The 26,921-nt window shown below is 51.0% G+C and overlaps 1 protein-coding gene across 5 annotated transcripts; it reads right to left on the bottom strand.

Annotated features, from left to right (window-relative positions):
* Positions 1 to 508: 508 nt before the first annotated feature.
* TIPARP (TCDD inducible poly(ADP-ribose) polymerase) lies at positions 509 to 26,921 on the bottom strand. Of its 5 annotated transcripts, XM_064665698.1 has the most exons (7): positions 26,799 to 26,921; positions 25,921 to 26,065; positions 14,113 to 15,110; positions 5,102 to 5,270; positions 4,218 to 4,399; positions 1,431 to 1,700; positions 509 to 1,234 (listed from the first exon to the last, which is right to left on the bottom strand). In XM_064665698.1, the coding sequence occupies exons 3-7, from the start codon at positions 15,045 to 15,047 to the stop codon at positions 787 to 789; spliced, it is 2,004 nt and encodes a 667-aa protein (XP_064521768.1). In that variant the 5' UTR covers positions 15,048 to 15,110; positions 25,921 to 26,065; positions 26,799 to 26,921; the 3' UTR covers positions 509 to 786. The 5 variants fall into 5 exon arrangements, with proteins under 5 accessions (XP_064521768.1, XP_064521771.1, XP_064521767.1 ...); XM_064665701.1 differs by lacking the exons at positions 25,921 to 26,065; positions 26,799 to 26,921 and adding an exon at positions 17,551 to 17,575; XM_064665697.1 differs by lacking the exons at positions 25,921 to 26,065; positions 26,799 to 26,921 and adding an exon at positions 17,055 to 17,299.

Raw genomic sequence — 26,921 nt, 5'->3', positions numbered from 1 at the left:
AGGCAGTGGGAAGCCATTCCCTGTGTCCTGTCCCTCCATCCCTTGTCCCCAGTCCCTCTCCAGCTCTCCTGGAGCCCCCTTAGGGGCCCTGGAAGGGGCTCTCAGGTCTCCCTGGAGCCTTCTCTTCTCCAGGTCAACAGCCCCAACTCTCCCAGTCTGTCAGTGTTCATGTGTCATTTTAAATTAATTTAGTATCAGCCACATTAAGTCACATCAACTTATGTTTTCATCCCCCTCCCCATGGACCATGCTAATCTTTTCCTAATTTTACTTGATTTTTACTTGTATTGTCCTGTTTAATAATCCAAAGTATGAGCAGGGTGGTAGTTCTGTGATCTCTCCCAATCTCTCTGAAATATGATAATAAAAAAAAAGTGATTGGGAGAATCTCTTCTTTAATATCTTTGGGATGAAAATGATCCCACTCTGGTTCCCTGGGAAGGTCCATCCTTAAACTGAGATCAGAACTCAGTGGCACAGAACACCACTGAAATTACACCCACAGGCATGTTTTTAAACATGAATATTTACTAACATAAATAGTGTTTTATAACAAAAGGCACAGATTTTCAACTATAAACAATGGAAAAATATGTACAATTTGCACATAGGGAATCAACCAGCAAGTGCACAGTTGGTCACTCCAGATTTCCTTTCCTAGAGGCTGAGATTTCCCTCCTCCCATGTCATTCCATCAGTCAGGAAGTGTCCAGGTTGTATTTCCCCCACAAGAACCGGTGCCAGGGGAGGAGTTTTTGAAGGGGAAGGCTCGAGCAGGCCAGGCTTTCAGATGGAGACGGTGCTGCCGAGCTCCTCGTACTGGATGATGAAGTAGGGGTAGCTCTGGTCGTCGTTGAAGATGACGAAGATCTGGGGCTCGAAGTAATTGTCCACGCAGGAGTCGTACAGGTCGCTGGTGATGCTCCCGGGCTCCACGGGCGGGGGCCTCCTCATGGTGTGGTTGCCCACCGTGTACCTGCCCGTCAGCACCTTGGCCAGGAACATGTAATGGACGCCCCTGGGGGAGCGCTTGGAGAAGTTGTGGGAGTAGCTGGCCTTCCTGGCGAAGTAGCTGCCCTGGCCGAACATGGTGGCGTGTTTGCCGCACACGCGCGGGTCGAAGTTGTGCTTGCAGATCCCGTCCACCACGTCCTGGGACGTGCCGTGGAACAGGTGCCGCTCGTTCATGAGCCTGTCCAGCCCGGACATCTTCTTGGACATGTACTCCTTTTTCCTGCAATGGAAAATGGGAGGGGAAGGTGAGTGTTCAGCGCGGGTCGCTCGGGGAAAAGCGGCTTTGGCTACGGCTCTGACAGCGCCAGTGTCACCCTCTGGAATGGCAGAGCTGGGAGGGGAGATACAGAGCTCCCCCATAGAATTCCTACCCTACAAACATCCATCATTAAAGAACTGTATTTCCATTCTCTTACCTTTTATATTTCTCCCAAAGAAACTGGTTCTGCACTCGCAGGATTTTCAGAATCTTGTATTTGGTCTCTGGCACAGTCTTGTGGAACAGGTTATAAATGGTTCTATAGCTTTTATCTTCCTTCAGAACAGGCACTTGGATGAAGTCCTGAGATGGATCCATACAAATCCAGGTCTCAGGATAGAAGCTGGGAGAGGTAACAGCAGCAGGAGATAAGATGTGTGCGGGGTCAGCACACGGGGAGGGTGCCGGGGAGCTGCCACCCAGGGTCCTGTGGGGAGGAGAAAAGGTGCTTAAACACTCACAGAAGAGCCCCTAATCACATTTATTTCATCCCCAACATGTCTTAAAAGATTAAGCTGGAAGTGTCCAAGGCCAGGTTGGACGGGGCTTGGAGCAACCTGGGACAGTGGAAGGTGTCCCTGCCCATGGCAGGGGGTGGAACGGGATGGGATTTAAGGTCCCTTCCAACCCAGGAAGACTCTTATTGCCATTTGCACAGGCCAGATGTGGATTTGCATTTGCAGTTGGTTATTTCCCTGCCCCTCCTCTGGTAATGCTGCCCAGAGAGCAGCAGGGCTGAGGGAGGGAGCTGGGGCCAAGAACCACCACAGATGCCAGGGAAAAAACCACTTGGAACACCCAGTGAAGGACACCAGGGAGACTCTGCTCTCAGTACCCACCTGGGATCTTCAGAGTCTTGAGGCTGCTGAATTTAGGCAAGTGTGGCATTTGTGCTCACCTGCTCAGCCCTGAAGGAGCACCCCTCACTCAGCTGAGCAGCCCTCCCACCCCTGCTCCCTGGAGCTCTCCCTGCCGTGCCAGGGCAGCCCTCGGTGCCCGCTGGGGCTGTGCCTCCCCCCTGCAGCTCCGGGGCTCAGCCTCCCTGGCAGCTGCAAGGATACATGGAACTACCTCGAAATTCCACCCAGGAGTATTTTCCCAAAGTATTTCTGTGGGAAAAGCTGCCACTGACTCTGGGACCAACCCACCCAGAAAGCCCTGACGGAGCCTTCCACCAGTGCCTGGCCAGGACAAGGTGGATCCTGCCTCCAAACCCCACAGAGGGCCAGAAAGGAAACCAAACATCAACATTTCTCCCACTATTCACACATCACCTACAGAACTGTCCATTCAGGTTGTGCCTCTCTGAACATTAAATGCTCCCAGTGATTCAGGGGCCTGAAAGAACCGTGTGCCCCCCAAGAAATAATTTAATGTGATTTTCTGACTGCAGGTGGAGATTTTCAATTCTAGAAAAAAGGTTTTTTGGAGAAAAAAAAAAGAGTCTATTTTTAAATCAACACGTTTGATTTGGATCAGGGAGATGGGAAACTGTGGCAGCCCTCACATTTTTCAGGGCAGAAACACTGAAGTGGTCATGTGGTTGTCACCTGCTGCTCAAGGCCAAAACCAGCCTCACCTTCATTTGCATGGACTGACTCAACTCAAAGTTCTTCTCCCTGGTTATTAACAGCTGAGCAGAAACCCAGAAGACAGATTTTTATAAGAATTATTATTAAAATAGCAATTAAATATCACAGTGTGCACTTGTATTTAATTTGTTTTTCCCCTTTAATGGGTAAATGGGTAAAAAAAATGTTATTGTAGGGCCTCAGTCACTCCCACTGGCCTGGAAGACCAAGCAGAGATTTCCAATGCCATGGATTAATAAGGCATCAAATCCAATAAAAACCCTGCAACCCTTTATGTACTTGGTTCAGTTCTCCTGACTAGTATAAAATATTTATATTATTTATTCTACAGGGGAAGCAATTAAAAAGTCAACCCTTGTCATCCACTATCACCCACAGTTTCTATTCCAGGATTCTTTCCCAATTTTAGAACAGAATTAAGCAGGTGGGAGGGAAGGAACAAATCTCAGGTATCACTGTGTGGGAAGTGGAGGCAACAACTTAAGGACAGATTCCGTGAATATTTAAACTACTCTCCTGTTCTTGCTAAGAACTGGTGAATTCAGGTGAGCATGACAAGGCCCTTGGACCAAGAGAACAAGACTGAGGTTTGGTGCAGAGCAGAAATATCAGAGCTGAGTTTGGGGGTTTGGTTGGCACAGACAGCTCTGGTCAATCCCCTGGGAGTGCAGAGCCCTCCAGGCCCAACAAAATCAGTGGGAATTGCATCATTTTAGCACAGCACTGTGGCAGGACAGTCACAGGCAGCAAAACACCAGGAGAACACCTGAAACCCTCCTTTCTGACCAAGGTGAGAGCCAGGGCTGCTCTAACCAGCCAGCCCACCCTTGGTTTTTTACCTGCACCCTCCAGTTTCTCTTTCATGACCTGGGGTTTCCCTCCTGTAAAACCACACCTATAAATGTTCCCAACACCACGTGTTTGGCTGTGACCAAACCCCCCCTCCCCTCATGACCAGGTGGGGTGGGGACTCCCAGGAACCCCAGTGCTCCCAATAACCATCAGGGAATGGTTTGGGTGAAGGGCCTCAAAGCCCCTCCAATTCCACCCCCTGCCAAGGGCAGGGGCACCTTCCATGGACCAGGTTGCTGAAAGCTGGACAATAATTTGGCAGACCTGGAGTACACCCAGTGTTCTGAGATCCACAAGGTCCATTATAAATCTGAATAACAGCGAGGAGTTCCTCAGATAAATGTTATTTTGGAAAGTGGAGAAAGCTGCACATAGGACCCAGATTTTGAATTTTTCCACCCAGCAGTGCCTGTTTCCTTGTCACATCTCAAGGAACACAGTTCTCCTGGACAGACCAACCCGGAGAACAGAGGGAACTCCCATTTTCCCGGGATACCTACTGCAGGAAGGGCATCAGCACGACGCAGGAGCGCAGGAGGGGCCTCCTCTTGATCTCCCTCCTGAAGCAGGCGTTCTGCTGGAAGCCATCCTTGATGTTGAGGATGTACTGGTTGTGCCAGGTCACAAACCTGACCTCCTTCAGCCCCCGGCACGTGGCCTCCTCGATCAACCTCACCACGGGCTGTCCGGGAGAGACGAGGAGAGGAGAACACACGTGAGAAATGACACCTGCAAAAATTAGTGCTTCTTCTCTGTGCTACAGAAACCCAGCTCTGTAACTTCTCACACCTCAGACACCCTACACTTGTCATTTGTGGTGCTCTGTGCCCAGCTCTCTCCAGCTCTTGGGTTTACCTCAGCAGGTATTTCTGGGACTGCCAACACAGATGAAGTTTTATTCAAAATATCCTGTACAGCTCTGACCAGCCCAAGGGCTGCACTGGAGGAGCATGTCCTGCCCTACCAGAGCTTTGGGGACGGGGGAATAAATTAAAAACTGCAAAGGTAAATGGTAGTGGTGTTAAAAAGGCAGAAGAAAGTTGTCTCACTGTCTTTAAACCAGATTTCTAGGGCTTAGGAAGGGCTTTGCTGGCTCTGACAGGGGCTGGTTTGCTCTCCAGTGTGACAGCCTGCTCAGCCTCCACGGCTCTGATGTTTTCAGGGGTAATTCCAGTCACAAAATCACAACCCAGCCCAGCAGAGCTGAGATCTCCCTTTCTTGCTTCCTCAGTTCAAGGCTGACCTTCCTGATTCTCTTCCTCACCAATAACTCCAAGGAACTTGGCTGAGGGTTGGAGGAGGCAGCAGAGCAAACATGTCCATAGATGTGACACACTGCACAGAGCTCTGCACACTCCCCAGCCCAGGGGGAGGTGGGACATACCTCGGAGTACTCCCTCCAGCCAAAGTGGTCCCTGCAGAAGTACTTCCAGAGGGTGAAGCAGCTGGAGCTGGAGCCGGGGCAGGACGGGGTGCACAGGCGCCGCATTTGGTCAAACTCTGCAGTGTCGTAGAATTTCATAAGGTTCAGATCCACACAGAACTCCTGGCCCCTGGGGAGAACGGGAAAGACGGGATTCTCACCTCCTGTAATCCACTGAACCCACGGTGTTCACAGAGGGACAAAACCCCAAACCCAGAATCCCAGAATGGTTTGAGAGGGTCCTTAAAGCCCATCCCAGTCCACCCCTGCCATGGGCAGGGACACCTTCCACTAGCCCAGGTTGCTCCAACCTGGCCTTGGACGCTTCCAGGGATGAGGCAATCACAGCTTCTCTGGGCAACCTGTGCCAGGGCCTCCCCACCCTCACAGCCCAGAATTCCTTCCCAATATCCCATCCACGGCCCTCTGTCCACGGGAAGCCATTCCCCCTTGTCCTGTCACTCCAGGCCCTCGTAAAAGGTCCCACAGAGACTCTGTGACAGAGGTGGGAACAGAGATTTCTGAAGAACTTCTCCTCACCAGCTAACCAAAAAAACAGGTCTCTATTTATAAATTAAAGCAGTTCAGTGGAATTATCTGCACTGAGAGAATGAGCACACTGAACTCTCAGAAGAACAGGGCACACAACCCCAAATTTGGTGCTGTACAACAGCACAGTTCAAAATAAAACTCCACAAGCACTTTCAACAGCACTACCTGGCTCCTCGAGTAAGTTATATTTGCTCTGTCCCCCAAACTGTAAGAACAACACAGAGATATCATGTCTTTGTGACACTGAACCCAGCAGGTTCCTCAGCTGGCAAGTTGTAACACCGATGTATTTTTATAAGAGGGATGTATTTTTTAGATGAATGCAGCCTGCTGAAATAAGGGTGTCTGGGCTCTTCCTTGCATCCTTCCGAAGAGCTTCACCCCGAATCCCCCCGGGCTCTTTCCCTTCAGCGTGACAAAACACCCTGAAAATGCTATGTACAAACAGACGAGCAGAGAAATATGTTTTGTAAGCTCTCTGAAAACACGTGTGGTTTCGACCCCTCCTGCCGGGTTCGGGACGTGTCAGGAGTTACCGCAAGCAGGTTCAGAGAAGCAGAGAGGCGGCGGCACGGGGGGCCCTGCAGGAAACCAGGGCCTGTTCCCAGCAGCAGGGCTGTGGCACAGCTCAGCTCCGTTCCCAGCATGGCTGTGGCACAGCACAGCACAGCCCAGCACAGCCCAGCACAGCTCTGTTCCCAGCACAGCTGTGGCACAGCTCAGCACAGCCCAGCACAGCTCCGTTCCCAGCATGGCTGTGGCACAGCACAGCACAGCCCAGCACAGCCCAGCTCAGCTCCGTTCCCAGCACGGCTGTGGCACAGCCCAGCACAGCTCCATTCCCAGCACAGCTCCATTCCCAGCACAGCCCAGCACAGCTCCATTCCCAGCACAGCCCAGCTCAGCTCCATTCCCAGCACAGTCCAGCACAGCTCCATTCCCAGCACAGCCCAGCACAGCTCCATTCCCAGCACAGCCCAGCACAGCTCCATTCCCAGCCCAGCCCAGCACAACCCAGCACAGCTCCGTTCCCAGCACGGCTGTGGCACAGCCAAGCTCACGCTCAGGGCTGAGGAAGCTGCTGATTTTCTCTCTGACTAAACCAGTTCCTCTCTCTGCAACAGCAACAACCTGGTGGCCCCCCCTCCCCCAGGGCCACGGTGGCTTCAAAGGGCCCAACAGGTGGGAGAAGGGTTGTGCTCAGGGCTGACGCTGAGCTCGGTTACTGTGGGACACACAGGTCAGGCAGCTGTACTCTGCTGATCCCAGATCAGCAGTATTTCATCTCATTTGTCCAGCTGTTTGAAGCTGTAGGTGAGGGAATCACCCAGAGCTGAGTCCAGCTTTAGGTGAGGGACCAAGTGTTTAAACTCCTGCATGAAACCCAACTTCACTGGAAGTACAGTGTCTTCATAAGATCAGGGAGAGTCACAGAATCATTTAAACTGGAAAAGCCCTAACCACTCTCTAGCACTGCCAAGGCCACCACTAACCCACGTCCCCAAGTGCCACATCCACAGGGCTGCTCAATCCCTCCAGGGATGGGGACTGCACTCCAGTCTGTGCCAGGGCTGGACAACCCAAAAAACAGCTTCATTTTTAAGCACGGATACTGAAATAGGAACAGCAGAGCTTAAGACAACAGCAGCCAAAATTTGCTCCCATCAAAACCCACAGTGGGAGGAAGAACCCAGGCCCAGGGAATGCTCCCGAGGGATGTTCATCAACCAGCTCCTCCCAACAGAGCAACAGCCCAGAGCACTGAGCAGGACTGGGCTGTGAGGTGTGAGAGAGGCACACGGGAACCTCTGCACGGGGCAGGAGCACAAACCAGCCCCAAACAGCCTGAGCCTCCATCTCAGCACTGCCTCATTGTCCTCAAACCCAGGAGAGGGGCAGCAGGTGCCAGGGCAGGAGATCAGTTCCATATTTGACTGAATTTGTGCCCTCCTCAGGTCACGCTGCTCCTCTCTGTGGTGACCTTGAGCTGCATGGGAGGGTGAGACGTGGGGAAGGACAAAGGTGCTGAGGACACATTTCCCTCTGAGCTCAAAGGCTCCATAAGCAGAGGGAAAAATAATCCATCAGGACAGCAGTGGCTTTGCTGCCTTTCCTATACTTATTTTTAAAAAAGTTAGAAAGACTGGTTTTCCTGACTTTACAACTGGGGGTGCTTGGAAAAGCACTCTAATGGAATTTTTGTTGTGAGGGGGTCCAGCTTGTAAATCTGAAACAAATGCTGGCACACTGGCCCACATTTTATATATATATACACACACACACACATTATATATATATATATATATATATATATATATATATATATATATAAACAGCTTAGATGAATGCCTGGCAGGGACAGTAATAATGAAAATAGACCACCATGCTCTCCCCCATCATGGTACCATCTCTAGATCAGGAAGTCATTGAGGCACTGCTGGAAGAGAAGAGACTGTACCAGAAGTATGTTTGTTCTTCCCAAGGACCCACTGTTGGCCACTTCTGAGCACGAGGTACTGGGTGGTCCTCGGGTGAAGCTCTAACTTCTAAAAATCCATAGCAATGAGGGTGTTGAACACACTCCCATTTTCCAAGGATTACTGCATGTGCCACATTTCCTAACTGAACTCCAAGTTAAACCTGTTTGCAGGGGAGGACAAACACCTGTCTGGGGCAGGTTGCTGGTTCCAACCCCTCCGGATGGGGATGTGTTTGGGAGAGTTTTGTTTGTTTGCTGTAGTTTTTGTATCAGTAGCTGCTCACAACAGGGGGTGGGACTCAGTGACCTTTAAAGGCCCTTTCCAACCCAACCTATTTATGTTTTAGAGGAGCACAGGCACAGCTCTGAGTGGCTGCAGAGCTGATACAGGGAGGGACCTTAAAGCCCACCCAGTCCCACCCCCTGCCACGGGCAGGGACACCTTCCACTAGCCCAGGTTGCTCCAACCTGGCCTCGGACACTCCCAGGGATGGGGCAGCCACAGCTTCTCTGGGCAGCCTGTGCCAGGGCCTCACCATCCTCAAAGGGAAGGATTCCTTCCCAATATCCCATCTAATCTTGCTTTCTGTCCGTGGGAAGCCATTCCCTGTGTCCTGTCACTCCAGGCCCTTGTCCCAGATGAATGTTCCATATCACCCCTTACAGACCCAGCTTCCCAAAGCAGTTCCTGTGGTGACTCCTGTAGTGCAGCCATGCGACTACAAGAATCACCTCTGCAACGATTACTCAGCTCAAATCCCTCCCGATTTCAACAAACCCGAGCACCCACGAGGAAGGAACTCCCCGGTCGCTGCTCCTGCTGAGCCAATAATTGCCACGGACTCTCTGTGCTCCTCGCCCGGGATGGGCAGGCCCTGCCCCGCACTGCTGCTGCAGGATCACCCGGGAGCAGCTCCTCCCGCCAGCAATCCTCGCAGCAATTACAACCTTTGTCTCAGCAAGGGCTGCTTCACTGCCCCGAGCAGCCGGGAACAGCCTGACCCCGACCTGCAGCCAGGTGACAGCTGTTCCCAGCACCGCAGCCTGGTTATCGACTGGGAACGGGAGGAGGGATGTGGGAGACACTGCCGCTCCTCCACAATCCCTGCTTCCCGAGATTCGCACAGCTACGAGCCAATTAGTTTTATTTCATATGCAAATGATGCTCTGAAGTGGTGCAAAAAGGAATCCACTGACGGGCCGTTACACAGCACAAGGCAAACACTTCCAAAATCACTTCACATGGCTTTTGTTCCTGCAGTCCTCCGAGCAAGGAATTCAAAGCAGTTCTAAACCCCCCCAAACTCAGGCAGAGGACTCTAAGCTGGGTCCCTATCTCCGGTGTTATCACCGACACAGCCTTATCTCACTGTGGCAGCTGTTTGTATCACACAGAAAACTCCTGAAATTTAACTGTTCGATGGGCCAGCCACCCTGAACTCCCCGAGTGACCGAATGACCGCTGGCCAGAGAGGCTGTGGCTGCCCCAGCCCTGGAAGTGTCCAAGACCAGGTTAGACAGGGCTTGGAGCAACCTGGGCTAATGGAAGGTGTCCCTGCCCATGGCTGGGGGTGGAATGAGGTGGTCTCTAAGGTCCCTTCCAACCCAAACCACTCTGTGGTTCTGTGATTCTGTGACTGAAATGCTCCCACCGTGCTCTGGATGATTTAACCCCCTACAAGCACATTCTGACAGCACGGGAGAACAGCCATCCACACACACAGGAACGAAGGAAAACTGGTTTCCTTGTCCCCAGCCCAGAGCACTGAGTGCCACAGCCAGGCCTTCCTGGGACACCTCCAGGCTCGGAACTCCAAACCTCCCTGGGCAGTCCCTGCCAGTGCCTGACCACCCTTTCCAGGGAGAAATTCCTCCTGATGTCCAACCTGACCCTCCCCTGGCACAGCCTGAGGCCGTTCCCTCTGGTCCTGTCACAATTTCCTCTGACCACCCAAAGCCCATGAATGGGGACTCAGTGACTGGCTCCAGGCAGGGTATGTCCCACTGGGGATCCACCTGCTTTTCCCTGACTGGAGCCATTTCATTCTGGCCTTTCTCTTCTACCTCGAAGGAGCCATTTCGCAAAACTCTCAGAAATTACAGGAGAAAGAAAGAAAAAGAAATCAAAGCAGCAGCAAGAGGCTGTTGTGTCAGGAAAGCTGGGATACCTTTTTGCCAAGAGAAAGGGTGGAATTTTCAGCCAAAGAGGGGGGAACTGACGGGTCAGGAACCACAGAGTTGTTTTAAACAAATCCTTGTGTAATCCACGATGACGTTGCTTGTTTTGAAAAGCAACATGTGCATGACTGGACAGGTGTGTGTGTGTGGGGGGAAACCTGCTCAGCTCCTCAGCCAAGTATTTCCCCTTAGCAAAGAGCATCTTTAAATATCCCGGTGTGGGTATCTCCTGCTGGGAAGCAGCACTTGGCATTGCTCTCTCCAATACTCCACTGAGAGCTGGAACTTCTCCAGGACCTCTGCTCACATCCATGGAGAAAACTGAGGGCTCCTGAGTATTTAGACCTGCTTGAGTTGATATTCCCCCATTTGTTTAGGTAGCTGGGTATGGGGCTCTGCACACCTGGCAGACTTAAGAATGCAATTAATATCATTTATGATGAATATTCAGTTTGAGGCCAAGCTGTAAGAAGTGGCTGAAGAAGCTGCATTACAAAGTAACTAAACAAGGCTTACCACTTCTCCAGTTAAAGATCACATTCCCTTAGGTGACAGGCAACAACTTAATGCATATTTTACATCACTCACCTCAGTAACTTATCTCTGTCATTACTCATCTCGATAATTAAGAGGCAGGAGGGTTTATATAAATAGCTGCTTGAAGAACCTCCTAATGTCGAGCTTAGTCCCTAATTGAGCTGGTAGCCAGCACTCGGTGGGGCAGCCCAGCTCCCCCGGGGCAGCACTGGGTGCCACTGTCACACCTCCACTCACGTAACCCACACACGGCAGGGCAAACAGGGCCCTTCCCGGCCATGCCAAGTGCTGAGCAGGCGTTTCCTGCCGCCTGCCCCGGGCAGACAGGCCTGCAAAGCCCGTCTGACCACGGGAGATTAATGGCTTTAACAAACAATGCCGTCACCATGGAACGCGGGGCACGGGAGAGGCCCCGCTCCCGGGCTGCCAGGGGACACCACGCACACGGGGACACCGGGCAGCGGGTGGCACTGACCCCCACAACACACCCCCAGCAGCCCCACCAGGAGCAGAGGCACCCCCAGCCCCAGCCCCCCGCACCCCAGGGCTCAGCAGGGTCTCCAGACACAAGGGATGCTGCATAAGGAGAAACCGGTGACAATGTGCAATAGAACATTTACCTCCCGCTTCAAAACCAAAGTCTGAGCCTGATACTCCTGAAAACTTAAAAGTCTGGAATCAGAAGCTCTAGTCTTAAACTCAGCTTCACTCCTAGGGTCTCACTGACACCCACACGCATGGGGATTGAATACACAACAGAGCTACAGAAACAGCCACCTGGGTGTTCCACAACATTGGGTATTATAAATTTATAAGAGTTTCCCAACCTTGCATTGGGGCATGATTTGGTAGCACCTATTCAAAGACCTTCACAAGGACTTTTAAGAGAAGGAAGGAGAGTGCAGGCTATGGAATTAGCAGCTCAAAGCAGAATTTAGTTAGAAAATGCTGATGTTAAAATAGTTTATGCCTTTGTAGGCTACTTTTACCTGAAGAAAACACATCATAGAATCGTGGAATGGTTTGAGTCAGACGGGACCTTAAAGCCCATCTCATTCCACCTCCTGCCATGGGCAGGGACACCTTCCATTAGCCCAGGTTGCTCCAAGCCCTGTCCAACCTGGCCTTGGACACTACAGGGATGGGACAGCCACAGCTTCTCTGGGCAAAACCTGTGCCAGGGCCTCCCCACCCTCACAGGGAAGGATTTCTCCCCAATATCCAGTCTAAATGTACAGTTTGGCAGACACCCACTCAGCTCAGAGTCAAGCCCAGCCTGTTCCCAGACTGTCTCTGCTCCATCAGGCTGAGCTCAGCCCAGCACTCCGGGGTGTCTGAGCCCACGCAGCTCCTGCACCTTCCCTCACAGTCCCAGAACATCATGTCTCTGGCACACACACCCCAACCTCCTCCCAGCTGGGTCAGACAGACTGAAACTCCGTGTCCCAGGAGCCCTCGAGCCCCACCAGGCTGGAACCTGCCCCGGCGCCCTGGCTGTGCAGCACCTTCCCCGGGCTGACTAAGCCATGACCAAGCATTGTTCCCTCCAGCATTAATCATTCCCAAGTCCATCCTTCAGAACACGTAGCTCATGTGCAGGGACGGATTTGGTGATACAGCCTCTAGAAGAAAACTTCCTGCTCATCTGCACAGAGCTCAAACTGAAATTGCTTCGTGGGTTTATCTCTGCCTTTGCTGCTTTGTTTTCAGAAATCGTTTCATATACTTGGGGAATCTGAAGTTTCTCTGTTGTAAAATACAGCAAATTTTATCTGCTATGCACTTACACAAGATTTTTAAAATATGATTATTCCCTATTACATATAATTCTTATTCCCTACTTCACGTTCACTCTCAGTGTGGGGTATCATTTTCTGGTATTGCCATCACTAAAAAGGCCCTGGCACAGGTTGCCCAGAGAAGCTGTGGCTGCTCCATCCCTGGAAGTGTCCGAGGCCAGGTTGGACAGGGCTTGGAGCAACTGGGATAGCAGAAGGTGTCCCTGCCCATGGCAGGGGTGGGACTGGATGGGCTTTAAGGCCCCTCCAACCCAAAGCAGTTTGTGATTTTGTGAAAAAGATTGGATTTAGTGCCTAATCCAATGTCAAGTTAGGTGAGAGTAAAGACTAACATTGACTTTAAGCACTACATTGGGTTACTGGTGTCTAATGAGAAATCTCAGTGCAGTAAATGAAAATAAAATGTTAAGGAAGCAGGGATATAATTCCTTCAGGAAGTGGAAGGAGGGAGAGGCAGTGAGCACAAGCCCCAAGGACTCGGATGGCAAAGGCAGTGGGAAGCCTTCACTACACAGGTGTCTGAACTGGCAGGAGCTGCACCAGGCTGGCAAACTTCTGTCTTATCTGCCCTGCCCCATCTGCACTGTGCACTTCCTCCAGAAATGAAAAATAAAGCAGCCTGCACCCTGCACCAGCTAGACCTGGTGAACTGTAAACATGAGCCTCCCCACTGCTCCTCAGAAGGGAACCTGAGTGTAAAAGCTGAAGAAGTTTCAGCTCTCGAGCCCACACTGGTAACACAACCAGGGCAACCCAGCAGCTGTTGGCTAATTTTAGACAGTGAGTCGATAAACACGACCCTGCAGAGGAAACAACAACTTCTAATAACTGCTTTAATACTTGAGGTGTCAGCTTAGAGATGATCAGCATCTCTGCTGGTGTTGCTCGGGTTGTTCTCAGGGAATTAGCTGAAACACCACCATTTATTATCAGTGACAGGACGTTTCCAAAGGACTCCACTGAGCCCCCCTTTGATTTTGGCTGCTTGGAATGGAATGATGAAAAGTGTGCTGGGAGTGCACAGTGTATTCACAGTGACAGAAAGCAACTGCTCTGTCATCCCTGGCCCCAGCCCTGCCAAGGCTCTGTCAGGCTGCCACTTTCTCTAATACACAAAAAAGACTAATTAGGAACGTCAGGAACAAGCACAAAATTCCACAACAGCCTCTGAATTTCTACAGAGCTGAAGTTTTCTTATTTCACACGCTCCAAGTCTCTCAACTTCAAGGAATACTTTCCAGATGCCAAGTAACAGCTTTAATAGGTGTGCACGAATTTTCTGTCGAGGGAAACTTGTTGGATATTAATCAGGTAACATCATCCCATGGTTTATAACACACTTGGATACAAATATCAGGAAAAAAAGAAGACACATTCTGTTGGATTTCTGCACCCTTCCTAGCAAGGGAGTAAATTCAGTTACCTACCGATACTTGACTTTGATCCTGTCGTTGTCAGGGTTGCAGTAGAGTCTCTCCAGGTGCTCCTGGGAATCGTTGGTCACACTCTGCCAGGTCTGGGTTGCTGTCCTCCTCACCTGCCAGTGATAGGGCAGGACCGTGTGATGTTTGGGACAGTCACTGCCATAAACACAAGTGCCCTGGAGAAAATCCACACAGATCTCGATCCCGTCCTCCTGGTGGGTGTGATACTGCAGCTGGTTCAGGAGCTCGAACACCAGGTCCAGAGAAGCCTCTTCACTTTTACCCTGGAATATCCCAGCACTGAATTTATTGCTCGGGTTCAAGTTGTATTGCACTGGACAGCTGTTCTCCTGGAATAAGCCAGACGTGCAGCTTTCCAGAATCTTGTCAGGGAACAAAGGACGAGCTGCACCATCGCTGGCACTTGGGTGCAAAGGATGATCCTGGAATGATTCATTACCGTTATCAGCAGCAGTTCCAGGAGTTTCTGGGGAGAAGCCTTGCTCTCCTGACTGGATGTCCTGCTCGGGATGCCCGGGGGAAGGACGAGCTCCTGGCAACTGACCCTGCACATCTGCAGCTGTTGGCACCAGCACAGTCACATTATTTTCCGTCTGGGGGCAAGAAGTACCGAGGTCCAGAGTCTTTTTCACAGCAGGTTCACATAAATCACTGTGGCCACCACCTTGGCCCCGGGGCACAAAGACCCTCTCCAAGGTCCCAGCTCCCAGCAGGCTGGTGAAGATCGGCCGCAGAGCCCGGAGGGTTTGTGGGTCCAGTCTCTTCTGCACTTGCTGCTTCTTCTTGAAGCAAGGCTTCACTGGTGGTATCTTCTCAGACAGCCTCAGCTGAGGAGGAAAGTCCTCTGAAGGAGGGCACTTCATCCCTGGGCAGGGAGCCTGGGGCACCACGCACGCTGGCTTGGGTTCGGTGTCCATCACGCACAGACTTTGCTCTCTCCAAATCACTTTCAAATGTCCCAGAGCCTCCCAAGAATCAATCTAGGGCAGAAAGGAAAACAAGACAGTTAATCTCTCTAATTGCTCATGGTTGACACGAACAAGATCACCCCTGGAGAGGATTTCGAGCCAGCAACAGCAAACTCCTCCCCTCGCTGTGACTGCGGGGAGCCCTTAGGCACGTAAAGCATGAAAACAGCTAAACTCAGGCTAATTAATCCCAAACCCACACTCCTCATCTTCCCGCACATGAAGTCTCTGAGACACTCAGGCACGAACACACAGTCCCCCGAGGGTGGGCAGGAAAGGGGGATGGTCCGACGCCTCCTCCTTGTCAGGATGTTCAATAAACAAGAGCACTTTGGTTCATTATATTCCACAAAAGCCAACATGACAGCGCTCATTCCTGTGCCTCCCTCACACCCAGACCTGAGGAGCATGAGACATACAGCCCCGAGTGTCCTCAGCACACTCCGGGCATTCTTGCACCATTTTTTCCCCCACCACAGAGGCAAACCCACACATTCCCATTCCAGTCGCTCGGATCCTCCCTCGTACCACCTCCCACCTCCACCAGCAGCATCGCCAGAGAACCGCTGGCTGCACATAAACCCAGGGCAAACTTCGTACAGACTTCGGCAAGGGCCAGGATTTAATCCTGGGGGGGTTTCAGAGGAATTCCAGCGCTTCCAGCCCGTTCCTGTTGCCGCCCTGCCCGTGCCCTGACCCTCCCTCTCCTGTGACTCAGCTGCACCGTCACCCTGCCGTGACACCTCTCGCCCGGGCAACAGGAATTAAAACCGGGCACTGCAGCAAACTACAGGGTGATAGTTACTCAGGAACTGAGAGAGAAATTGTCTGTAAGCTGCAGAGTTATATTTTTTTAAGGCACAAATAAGCAGTGTGTCTCGAACGTCACCAACAGCAAGCACTATGCCTTTTAATCAGCAATCCTGTACTATTTGATTATATTTAATTAAACCCTCTTCAATCTCGCCCGTAGCCTCAACGCTCAGACTGGAGCACATTAAGGATTACTTCCTGGATAAATGCATCCCAAGCAAAGCAACTTCTCATTTTCAAACAAAATCCCAGAGAACAGAGAAAATTTGGCAATAATTTCTTACTACTGACGATTTGCTCTGGAAAATTTCTCACTGAGTCTTCCTCATTTTGGAACATTCATTAGCAAGGCTTTTCCATTTCCCTGGGAAACAGCACGTCAGGATTGCCAGGAAAAATAAAAAAAAGTTGTATCTCTCCGGTTTTTCCATTTTTAGATTAAATTTAAAGGAACTGGTGTATGTTTGCCAGTTAAACAAAGTCATTGGTTTATCTGTTATTCTTCCGCAGACATACCAGGCAGTTCTCCTTCTAAACCACCAAAGGCACCTTCAAGTAACTCCAAAGGCAACTCCGAAGGGAACAGGATGTTTCCCTTCATCCAGCCCAGGTCTCAGAGCCCCAGCAATGAGCAAGAGGATCTCCCAGGGCTCAAGGAGTCCCTGCTGTGCCGAGGAGCTGAGCAAGTGACTTCTGATCTCGTTCAGGCATATCCTTGCTGCTATTTCAACATTTACATTTCTCCCTTGATCAGCATTTAAGTTTCGCTGCTATTTTTAAAGAACTGCCTTAGCGAGCAGAGTCGAATTCCCCAACGCCTCTAAAAATAAAGCAGCGAGAAGGATGAACGCGAGGCTTTGCCGGCATTCCCGTTCCAGCATTCCCCCATCCCAGACGAGCCGCTGCCGTGCCGGAGCAGGATCCCCGGAGCGATGCTCGGTCGCTCGCCGCGTTTCACAGCCGAGATGTCTCGGTGGGAGGTTTCGCTCCCCCAGCGCTCGCCATCGCACGCGAGCCGCCCCTCCTCTGCTCGGGAAAGCCGCTCGGCCGGCTTTCGCACACCCTGAACAGCCAACGCTGCGAGCGGCAGCCCGGACACAGCACACGGGCGGGCAGGGCCAGCCCGGCCCCGCCGGCACCTACCGGGCTCCCTCGGCGCGGCTGCCGCGTCCCGACCCAGATCCGGGGGATCTCCGCACAACGATCCCTTTCCTGGCGGGGGGAAGGATCATGGAAGAGGTGAGAGCCGCCGGCGGGGGGACGAGCACCTGAGCAGCAGCGCCCGCAGGCTGGGGCGGTCCCGCCGGAGCGCGGGGGTCCCGGGCTCAGCACCGCCCCGCCGGGGGTGTCCGGCCGCCCATCCCGCCGCCTCCCGCCCCGGCTCCCTCTGCTCCTGCTCACATGTTCCCCGCCGGTTTAAATATCGCTGCCGGGAGCGCTGGCAGGGCAGCGCCGGCCGGGGCGGAGCCGGGCCGGTCCCCCGCCCCCCGGCCGGTCCCGCGGGGTCGGTGCGTCCCGGCCGAGCCCGCCCGGCCCCGCCTCGCCCCGCTCGCAGCGGGCAGAACCGAAAGCGCTGCCCGGGGCCGTTCCCCAGCACCGACAGGGCGAGAGGCGCCTTCGCGTTTCATTTATCACGCACCGAGCGTTTCGTTTCAGGCCGGCAGGGAGGGAGGCAGGGAGGGAGGCAGGCAGGGAGGCAGGCAGGGATGTCCCCGGGAGCGGCGCTGCGTGCGCGGGGCTCGCACGCGAGCCGGGAACACGCCGGGAACGAGCCGTGTCAGCGCCGGGAACGGCCCGTCCTCGGGAGGGCACGGACGGCACCTGAGCCTCCCGCAGCTCCGAGCACACGGGGCGAGCGGCCCCGCCTGCGCTCGGCCGTGACTAAGAGGCAAAGCTGGGGGGCCCCTCCCGACCAAAGTCACCCTGACTCAGCTCGGCACCCGCACGCAGCCCTGGCACGGGCCCTGCTCCAGCACCGTGACACACGCGGCAAGAGCGAGCGTCACGGGGAACAGGCTGCCCAGAGCAGCTGCGGCTGCCCCAGCCCTGAAGTGTCCAAGGCCAGGTTGGGCTTGGAGCAACCTTATCTAGCGGAAGGTGTCTGCCCATGGCAGGGCTGGGATGAGACGAGCTTTAAGTTCCCTTCCAAGCCAAACCAGTCTGTGGTAACACACTGCAGGCAGCCACTATTTATTTACCCAGTATGTTATAGGTGGCGCTGGTTCAGAGCGCAGTTGAGCTCTCTTTGTCCCCGGCCGTGGCCGTGTCCCCGCCGGGCTGTGCGTGTGTGAGAGCACAGCAGGGCGGCTCAGCCGCTCCGTGCAGCCCTGACATGCCTCCCTGCTGAATCACCGCCTGTTCCCGGAGCAAACCTCCACAGCACCCGGCCAGACATTCACACGGACACCAGCCACAACCAAGTGCATCTGCAGCGCTAACTTGGCCAGATAAAGTAACTTATAAAGAAGTAAACAGCTTCAGAAGGTAAAAATTATGTTGGATAGATGGAACATCTATTATATTATTTGCCCAGAGAAGCTGTGGCTGCCCCATCCCTGGAAGTGCTCAAGACCAGGTTGGACGGGACTTGGAGCAACCTGGGATAGTGGAAGGTGTCCCTGCCCATGGCAGGAGGTTGGAATGAGATGAGCTTTAAGTCCCTTCCAAGGCTAACCATTCTGGGATTCCACAACTCGTGTTCTTGTTTCAGTTTTAAAGCCAGTCTTTAGTTCCCTGTGCTCAGTGACTTTATGGAATTACACATACAGAATATACAGGCATATGGAAAGAAACTCATTTTAAGGTGGCACAGGCTGCATGGTGCACTTGGAAAATGCTGCACAGCTGTGTTAATAATCCAGGCAGAATATGGCACTTCTACCAACAAATTACAAAACTGGAGCTTCGCAGAATCGCAGAATCCCAGACTGGTTCGAGTTGGAAGGGGCCTTAAAGCCCACCTTGTGCCACAGGCAGGGACACCTTCATTATGCCAGGTTGCTCCAAGACCCATCCAACCTGGCCTTGGACACTTGCAGGGATGGGGCAGCCACAGCTTCTCTGGGCAACCTGTGCCATACCACCCTCACAGCCAAGAATTCCTTCCCAATATCCCATCTCACCCTGCCCTCTGGCAGTGGGAAGCCATTCCCTGTGTCCTGTCACTCCAGGCCCTTGTAAATAGTCTCCCTCCAATGCAGTTGGAGAAAGAATGACACAACAGAGGCTCAGTAAAGGTGGCATCTGTATCTGCAGGAGCTGAAAGCAAATTATCATCTGTAAATTAATTGAACTCTTGAGTGTCTGAAGCACCAGACGCAGCCCCAGAGCCTGTCTGGCCTCGGCCAGCAGAGCGTGGCGGGGCAGGGTGAGGGCGATGTGTCACATCCTCACCGGGACGGAAGCTGCACACACACACACACACGTACTTATCTGCCATCACCAGAACAGAAATTACCGCTCTGGAATAGCTCATTTCACGCATGAGATATAAATAAGAGGCACATATGGCTGAACGACACACTGGGGTGGGCACAGCTCCCGCTGCAGTGGGAGTGGGAGGATGGACCCGGGCAAAGATGGAGGCTGGAATAACCATCCTGCTCCAAACAAATGTATAATTAAAGGAAACACATCACAGCACACCAGACCCTCGTACACCCATTTCAGAGGCTCCCACACACAAATATAGAAAGAAACTCTGACCACCGTGAAAGCATGATCTCATTTTTAAATACATGTTTAAATCTTAAGCAAGAGAATGAAAGCTTTAATTATTTCTTTCAGATGGTAAATGGCACCAGAGTGAATGCAGCAATTTACAGCTCTGCCTTGCAAATCCAGGATAATCAGTATGCACACTTGATTTGGGATGAAAGAGGGGAAACATCTGACTTCAATGTTTGTGCTAAAACAACAAAGTTCTCAGGCTCCAACACATTTTTTTCTAGTGACGGAAACCTCCTTTTCTACCTCAACCTTTGCACAATGAACATTCTTCACTCCCTACAACACATCCCAGGACAGGAAGCTGATTGTCCTTTTCTGGTGTTTTATACAAGTCAACAAACAGCACTGTGCTGATGACTAACAAAAAGCCCCGTCCAACCTGGTCTTGGACACTTCCAGGGATGGGGCAGCCACAGCTTCTCTGGGTAACCTGTGGCAGGGCCTCCCCACCCTCACAGCCAGGAATTCCTTCCCAATATCCCATCTAGCCCTGCCCTCTGGCAGTGGGAAGCCATTCTTCCCTATCCTGTCCCTCCATCCCTTGTTCTAAGTACCTCTCCAGCTCTCCTGGAGCCCCTTCAGGCCCTGGAAGGGGCTCTCAGGTCTCCCTGGAGCCTTCTCTTCTCCAGGTGAACCCCCCCAGCTCTCCCAGCCTGGCTCCAGAGCAGAGGGGCTCCAGCCCTGGCAGCATCTCTATGGCCTCCTCTGGACTTGCTCCAGCAGCTCCACGTCCTTGTGCTGTTGCTCCCCAGGGCTGGAGGCAGCTCTGCAGGTGGGGTCTCACCTGAGGGGGCAGAGGAGCAGAACACCCCCCCTCCTGCTGCCCGCGCCGTGGGATCATGGGGGGTTCTGGGTGCCAGAGCTCATGGCCAGGTCAGGGTACGTTGAGCCCACAAATCCTTCTCCTCAGGGCTGCTCCCAATGCCTGGATTTGTGCTTTTCCATACCAATGCTTGATGACAAATGCTAATCACCAGCAAATATCACACCAAGCCCTACCCTTGTGCCAGCAAGCCAGGGTGGGTGAGCACCCAGGGACGAGAAAGGTCAGTCATGCAGACAGTTATTAAAAGTTAACAGATGGGAAATGAGAACCTCTGAAGTGCTGGCTGTATTTCTGTGAAGGTGGAATAATGCCACCAATGTCACTAATGAAAAGGAAGAGGGAGGAGGCAGCAAGGCTTTATTGGCACCTGTAGCCTTGGCTGGACTGACACCTACTGGGCTCCACCTGCTGTGCTCTGTCCTGGGGTGAGGAGGGCAGAAATGTCACGGTCCAAACGCGTCAAGGTGAAATTTTCTATTCATTAGACTCATTCATTAATGAATTTCTATTCATTAATTTTGTTCTATTGATCATTCTGTTCATCTCTGCAGCTCCCGTTCATCAGTGAAACCTTCTGAATGCAGACCCAACTTCTACACTTGCAGCTGGCAATGACCAAAGTCACTGCCCGTGTCTCAAATTCACTGCCTTCAAATATCTTATACCAGTAGCTAAAAGTTTTAAAAGCACAGCATTCTGTCTTTGAGCTATTGAGCAGATTTCAAAGTTTGGTGAAAACAGCATTTCTCAGGAAACCAAATGGTACATTATACAGGAGCATCACCACACTTATGGTTATTTCACTATCAGATCATCTTATCTCAGGAAGTGATTTCTGATGCATGAATCTGGACAAGCAACACTATTCAAAAGTGGGCTCTTTTCCTGGAAATCTGTTAAGAGTTAATCATTTCTGCAGAGGTATTTTACTGTCCCAGTCAAAGGATGGACCTCGACCCTTGGCCCATGTGCAGCACAACACCTCAATGCTCCCAGCACATCAGGACAGCAACAGTATCCATGGAAGCTGAATCATTACTAAGAGTTCACAATTATCTTCTGGAACAAGAAATCCTTTATCACAGAATAGAAACAGAAAAAAGTGGTATCAGTCACACTCAAATGAGTGGTTTCTCCAGAGCTCAGCTTTCTAGATGGAGTTTCCTTCTGCAGCTGTACCAGTCTGAGGGGAAAAGCAATGATGCCTCACAACTAAAACAACAGTATTTTAAAAAACCCTCTAAACTTTATTTTTAAAATGCATGTAGTGAGCATTTGCAGGGTATCAGGCAGGAACTGAGACCAGGTAACACAGTGCACTAAAAAGTAACAGACTGGAGAGATGCTCTGGGGTATTAAACTGTTTAATTAAAGCATCCATCCAATTCGGAAGTTGGTGTAAATACACCAGTTACTACATAAAATGAGTGAAAATATGCCCACAGTGGGCTCATTTGGTTTAGGTGGCATTTTGCTGAACTGCTGCACCCTCTCGTGGAAGTCTCTTAAATCCATGTAAACTGGCCAAGGCAGCACTTACCAATCCCTAACTAACACAAACTGAATCATAAAAAAACACTGAACTTTTGAGATTTTTTAAGGATGATTCTGGAACACTCAGCAGGTGGATCCTGCCACCAGGTAAGCAGCAATGTGTGGATGGCAGTGCTTTGTTCCTTCTCCTTTAGGCTGACTCCTATCTAAACAGACTGGAAATGTTCCTTTACAATGCAATGCTGGTGAACTAGGATTTAAATTCTTTCTAAAATCACCAGCTAGTTCTATCTAACAGACAGATAGTTTGCTATCTCCATGCAAATGAAGTCCATTCTTCAACCAAAAATTCCAACAAATTAAAAAAGAATACCTGGAAGGTATACACAGTATAAAATACACAGTACTGTGTATTTCACATCTGAAAACCAGCTAAGAGCTGCTCCCTGGAGCAAACCTTTAGTTCCCCAGTAAACACTGGTTCCATAAAGAGCTGCAACACCCTGGAGAAGCTGAAAGTGTGAATGAAGATCTCTGGAGATACTGTATAAAAGGCAGAGGCACTGTAAATTTGACTGCCCTTTCTCCCAGGCTCTGCATGACTCAAACAGCAAGGAGGAAAACGGGAATGTTCACACCTTAAATTGAGAATAAAATAAATCAGAGGGAGAAATCAATGCTAAATTCAACAAAACACTTTTCTTCTAAGATGCAGGAGCTGAAGAACCAAAATGTGCAGCTCAGGGAGCAGCTGGGTGGACAGGGGCTGCAGAACACCTAAATAAAACCACAGCCTTGGGATGGTGCAGGAAACAGCCAAATGCCTGCTCTGTTCAGCAGCTGTTCTTGGGAAACAGCCCCAAGTGCCTGGGAGTAGGAGATGCTCTGTTCTCATCCCAGAAAGGGAATTTGCACTTGGACATTATTTCTTTGCCCAAGAATTCTGTGTGGGAGCACGCTAGGAATGCTTTATTTCTGGAATTCACCACTCTGTGTTGCTGAATTCCGCATTCCAGGAGGGGACAGGACACTGCCTTGCTAATTCTGTTCAGGGTTTTTTTTCTTTCATGTTTCCTAAAGTTCTTTTAAATTAGGAAGAAAACTTGGTAGAATTTTCTCTAACCAGATCCAGGCTGAGTCAGGTGGAAAACACTAAGTCTGTTTTCTGTGGATGGACTCATCTCCAACCACTCAGAAGACGAACAGCCAGAAATACCCCCTTTTATTCCCTCATCCAAACATTCCTCACATGACCCTTCAGCTTTAGTTCATCCTTATTACTTTAGATATCAGCATTTTAGGAACATCAGCACATGGATGGTCAACTCTTCTGACTACACATTATAGGCTAAAATTGTCCTGTGGTTGAAGTCCAGATGTTTGCCAAGCTCAAGGCTCCAGGAACGGGACACTCTGGAGAACTCCCAGGTGAAGAGTGGCACCAGGAGATCCTCCCACAGCCCTGAGGGATGGAGCAGCAGTGGTGGGTGGGTGCCAGGATGACACAGTGCAGACTCAGAAATCCCATCTGGCTGGTTCCCTCCCACTGCCAGGGATGCAGGCTGCTGAACTGGACTGGGATAATCCCACTGCAGATCACCTCACACATCCCCGGTGTGAGGACTGTGGGAGAACCCCTGATCTGGGGCTGGAGAGACCCGAGCTGAGTGTCCCACAGGGAAACAACTCTTTGATTGCCTTTATGTCATGGTTATTTTCCAAACAGTGCCTCTGATACTGCTTTTCCAAAGTGTGGTCCGTTCCAGGCTCTACCTGAGCAAACCAGCCCCCGAATCTATTCCTAGACATGGTTTTGTTCACTTGGTCCACATCACAGGAACCTTAAAAATGCCAAAGAAGGAAACTGGAGCAGATGAGACCATTTCAAGACATCAAAAATGGGTCACATATGCTACACTGAGCTGCCTTCACATACAGCAAGTGTCCTGGAAATCCAGCAACTCCCAGCTTTTAGAAATTGTAGGTACCTCTTTTGGGGGCTACATTCCAGTGGAAGGTGTCCCTGCCCATGCCACGGGGTGAGCTTTAAGATCCCTTCCAACCCAGACCATCCTGGGATTCTAAACCTGGGAAATGATTTGGCTGGAAAATAATACAGATTACAGCTCCAGTTTTAAACCTCACACACCACAGAACGTTTCAGGAAAATCACAGCACACAGGAGAACTGGAAAGCTTCTCACCCACCCAGTTATCACACAGAGGGAGAAGCTGCTCAGCTCATGAGTGCCACGAATGCTCATCCAAAGGAGGTTTTTCCTTTGTATTTCAACAATCCCCCATCAGCTGATCCCAAACTCAGCACACTAATCCCTTCCTGCATGATAAATTCCATGGGCAGGGACACCTTCCACTAGCCCAGGTTGCTCCAAGCCCCATGTAACCTGGTCTTGGACACTTCCAGGGATGGGGCAGCCACAGCTTCTCTGGGCAGCCTGTGCCAGGGCCTCACCACTCTCACAGGGAAGGGTTTCCTCCCAATATTTAATCCAAACCTACTCTCAGTTCAAGCCATTATGATTCATACTAGCACACAAGATGACAAACACTTTGCTAAGGAGCAGACATTTCCTGTTAATCACCTGCCTTGGAGATTCTACCTTCCAATCCAACACAAAGGCGTTTTGGAGTCTACACTTCCCACAGATAAACAGCAAAATAAAATAAACAAAATAAATCCTGCTGGGAAATGTCACTGCCCTCATTTAAATTTTTCATCTTAGTCCAGCTTAGAGATTTAGATAAAGTTGAGAAAATAAAGATAATCGATGTACTGCCAGAATATTTATCACTGCCTCTGTGTTTCAGGAAGAAATTTGGTAAGAAACCTAATTCATAAGTTACAAAGACAACAGCATTTATTTTCCTATTATCAGGAGATCTTTTGCTGTTGGGTCACAGAGCAATTGTTCCTCTGATTTTGACGCCTCAAGTTCCCAACAGCTTCTGAATGAGGATTCAGCCAAGATGCAGATTTAGGCACTGAAACAAACCTTGGAATTGTTTTGACAGAAGCTGGTGGCCCTGTTTATTTTTGGGGGAGTATCTACGACGCACTCAGAGCACGAAGCTGCAGTGAGAGTCTCGCTGCACACTCTGTTCTGTCTGAAGCCACACTTTGCCAGTGCCAGGGGGTTTATAAAAGCAAAGGGCTCATTTGTTTTTTTTTCAAGAAAATCTTTCGTCATTCCACTGCCTAAAACAATGTCCTACTTCATCCTGATGCAGGGACAGATGGTCACTGGGCAGAGTTTCTTCCCAAAAGATGGCATCATGCCCATGTAAGCCCAAACCAGGAGCAGAGGGACAGTTACAGCCCACCACAACACACGTTTACCCAGATGAGCAGAAGGAAGAAATCTGGGCAAGGACAGGGACAGTGATTAATCTGAATCCTGAGACATGATCTTAATATTCCTCACAGTTTCCAACTACTTTATACAACTCTAACCATGTTCTTTAATAAGAAAACTCATATGATTGGTAACATTGATTAAATATGATGTTACCTACTAGAATCAGGCTGGTTTGGGTTGGGAGGGACCTTAAAGACTATCCAGTTCCAGCCCCTGTCATGGGCAGGGACACTGTGGGTTTAACGTGTTTTACCAACAAACCAAGACTAACCTCCACTCCCGTTGGAGAACCCTCCTCAGCACAGATTTTGCCATTTAACAGGCAAACAGCACTTCCTACCTGTGGAAGCCAGACACTGCTGAAATCACTTCAGAACAGGTTAATTCCTGGAGGAGGCCAAGGCCAGGTTGGACGGGGCTTGGAGCAACCTCATCTACTGGGAGGTGTCCCTGCCCATGGCAGGGGGTGGCACTGGATGAGCTTTAAAGTCTCTTCCAACCCAAACCATTCCACGGTTCCATGATGAGGGGGAAGGCTGGCTCCCTGCCTTCTGTGCACAAGGATGGCCACAACTGGTACTCACAGGTGTTTCTGCTGGTCCTCAGAGCTCCTGTGCTTCATCTGATGGGCTGGTGTGTCCACAAATCCAGCCTGGGAATCCCTTCAGGAGAGATATTTCCAAGCCTGAGGGCAGGTCTGGCTGGCAGAAGTGTAACTCCCATAGCTGCCTGCAGATAGCAAGACATTAGCAATAAATCCTGTTAGCACACTACAGCAACACACTGAGTCTGAAAATCCACGCTTGGCTTGGTCTTGGAAATTTATTACAAGGTCAAAAAGCAGAGTCCTACTCCACCTAAATGTTTTACAAAGCTCTATCATAGTGAGTTAATTTTGATCATATTTAACCCCATTTCAATTTAACCTCATTTCCAGGGAGCATTTCCTCATGGTGTGCACCTTGTGTGTTTTCTCGGAAGCAGAGAACACTAGTAACTGGGGGGAATGAATGAATAAATGGGAAAAATGTCTTTAATTAAATTTTAGGAACACATATACTTTGCTAAATGATGTTTACACCAAAACGCTAAAAATACTAAGAGAAATGTGTTGTCCAGGGGCCAAGGAGTTTTTCTGCTGCAGTCAGCCCAGGCGTGGGGCAATGCCTGTAACCACGGGCAATCCCTCCACACCCTGCTGCGGGACACTGATGGTAATCCTCAAAATTCCTGCTCAAAATTTGTTGTCACAAATTGCAGGGGGAACACTGACAGAAGTGAAAAGCAGAGCCCTTTGTACGGCTGGCGTGGAGCGGGGAGGGGGGGAGCAGGGAACGGCTCTGAGAGCCTAAAAGGAGACAGACACGCTCTCCCGTGGGGGCTGGAGGGTGAGTAGAAAAAATCTCCACTGCTTCCCGGGCAAACTGTGCCAGCCCGGAGGGATCCCCCCGAGAGGACTCACCTGCCTCGGCCACCGGGGGTCCCGGCGCGGGGAGCGGGGCTACATCGGGGATGGGGACCGGGAGCGGGCTGGGGACCAGGGCCGGGCTGGGAGCGGGACGGGGCTGGGGAGCGGGGCTGGGAT

Source organism: Pseudopipra pipra, chromosome 10 (genome assembly GCF_036250125.1).
Source record: "Pseudopipra pipra isolate bDixPip1 chromosome 10, bDixPip1.hap1, whole genome shotgun sequence".
Taxonomy (NCBI): Eukaryota; Metazoa; Chordata; class Aves; order Passeriformes; family Pipridae; genus Pseudopipra; species Pseudopipra pipra.
Note: the sequence above shows the minus strand (reverse complement) of the source record. Positions and strands in the feature narration are given on the sequence as shown.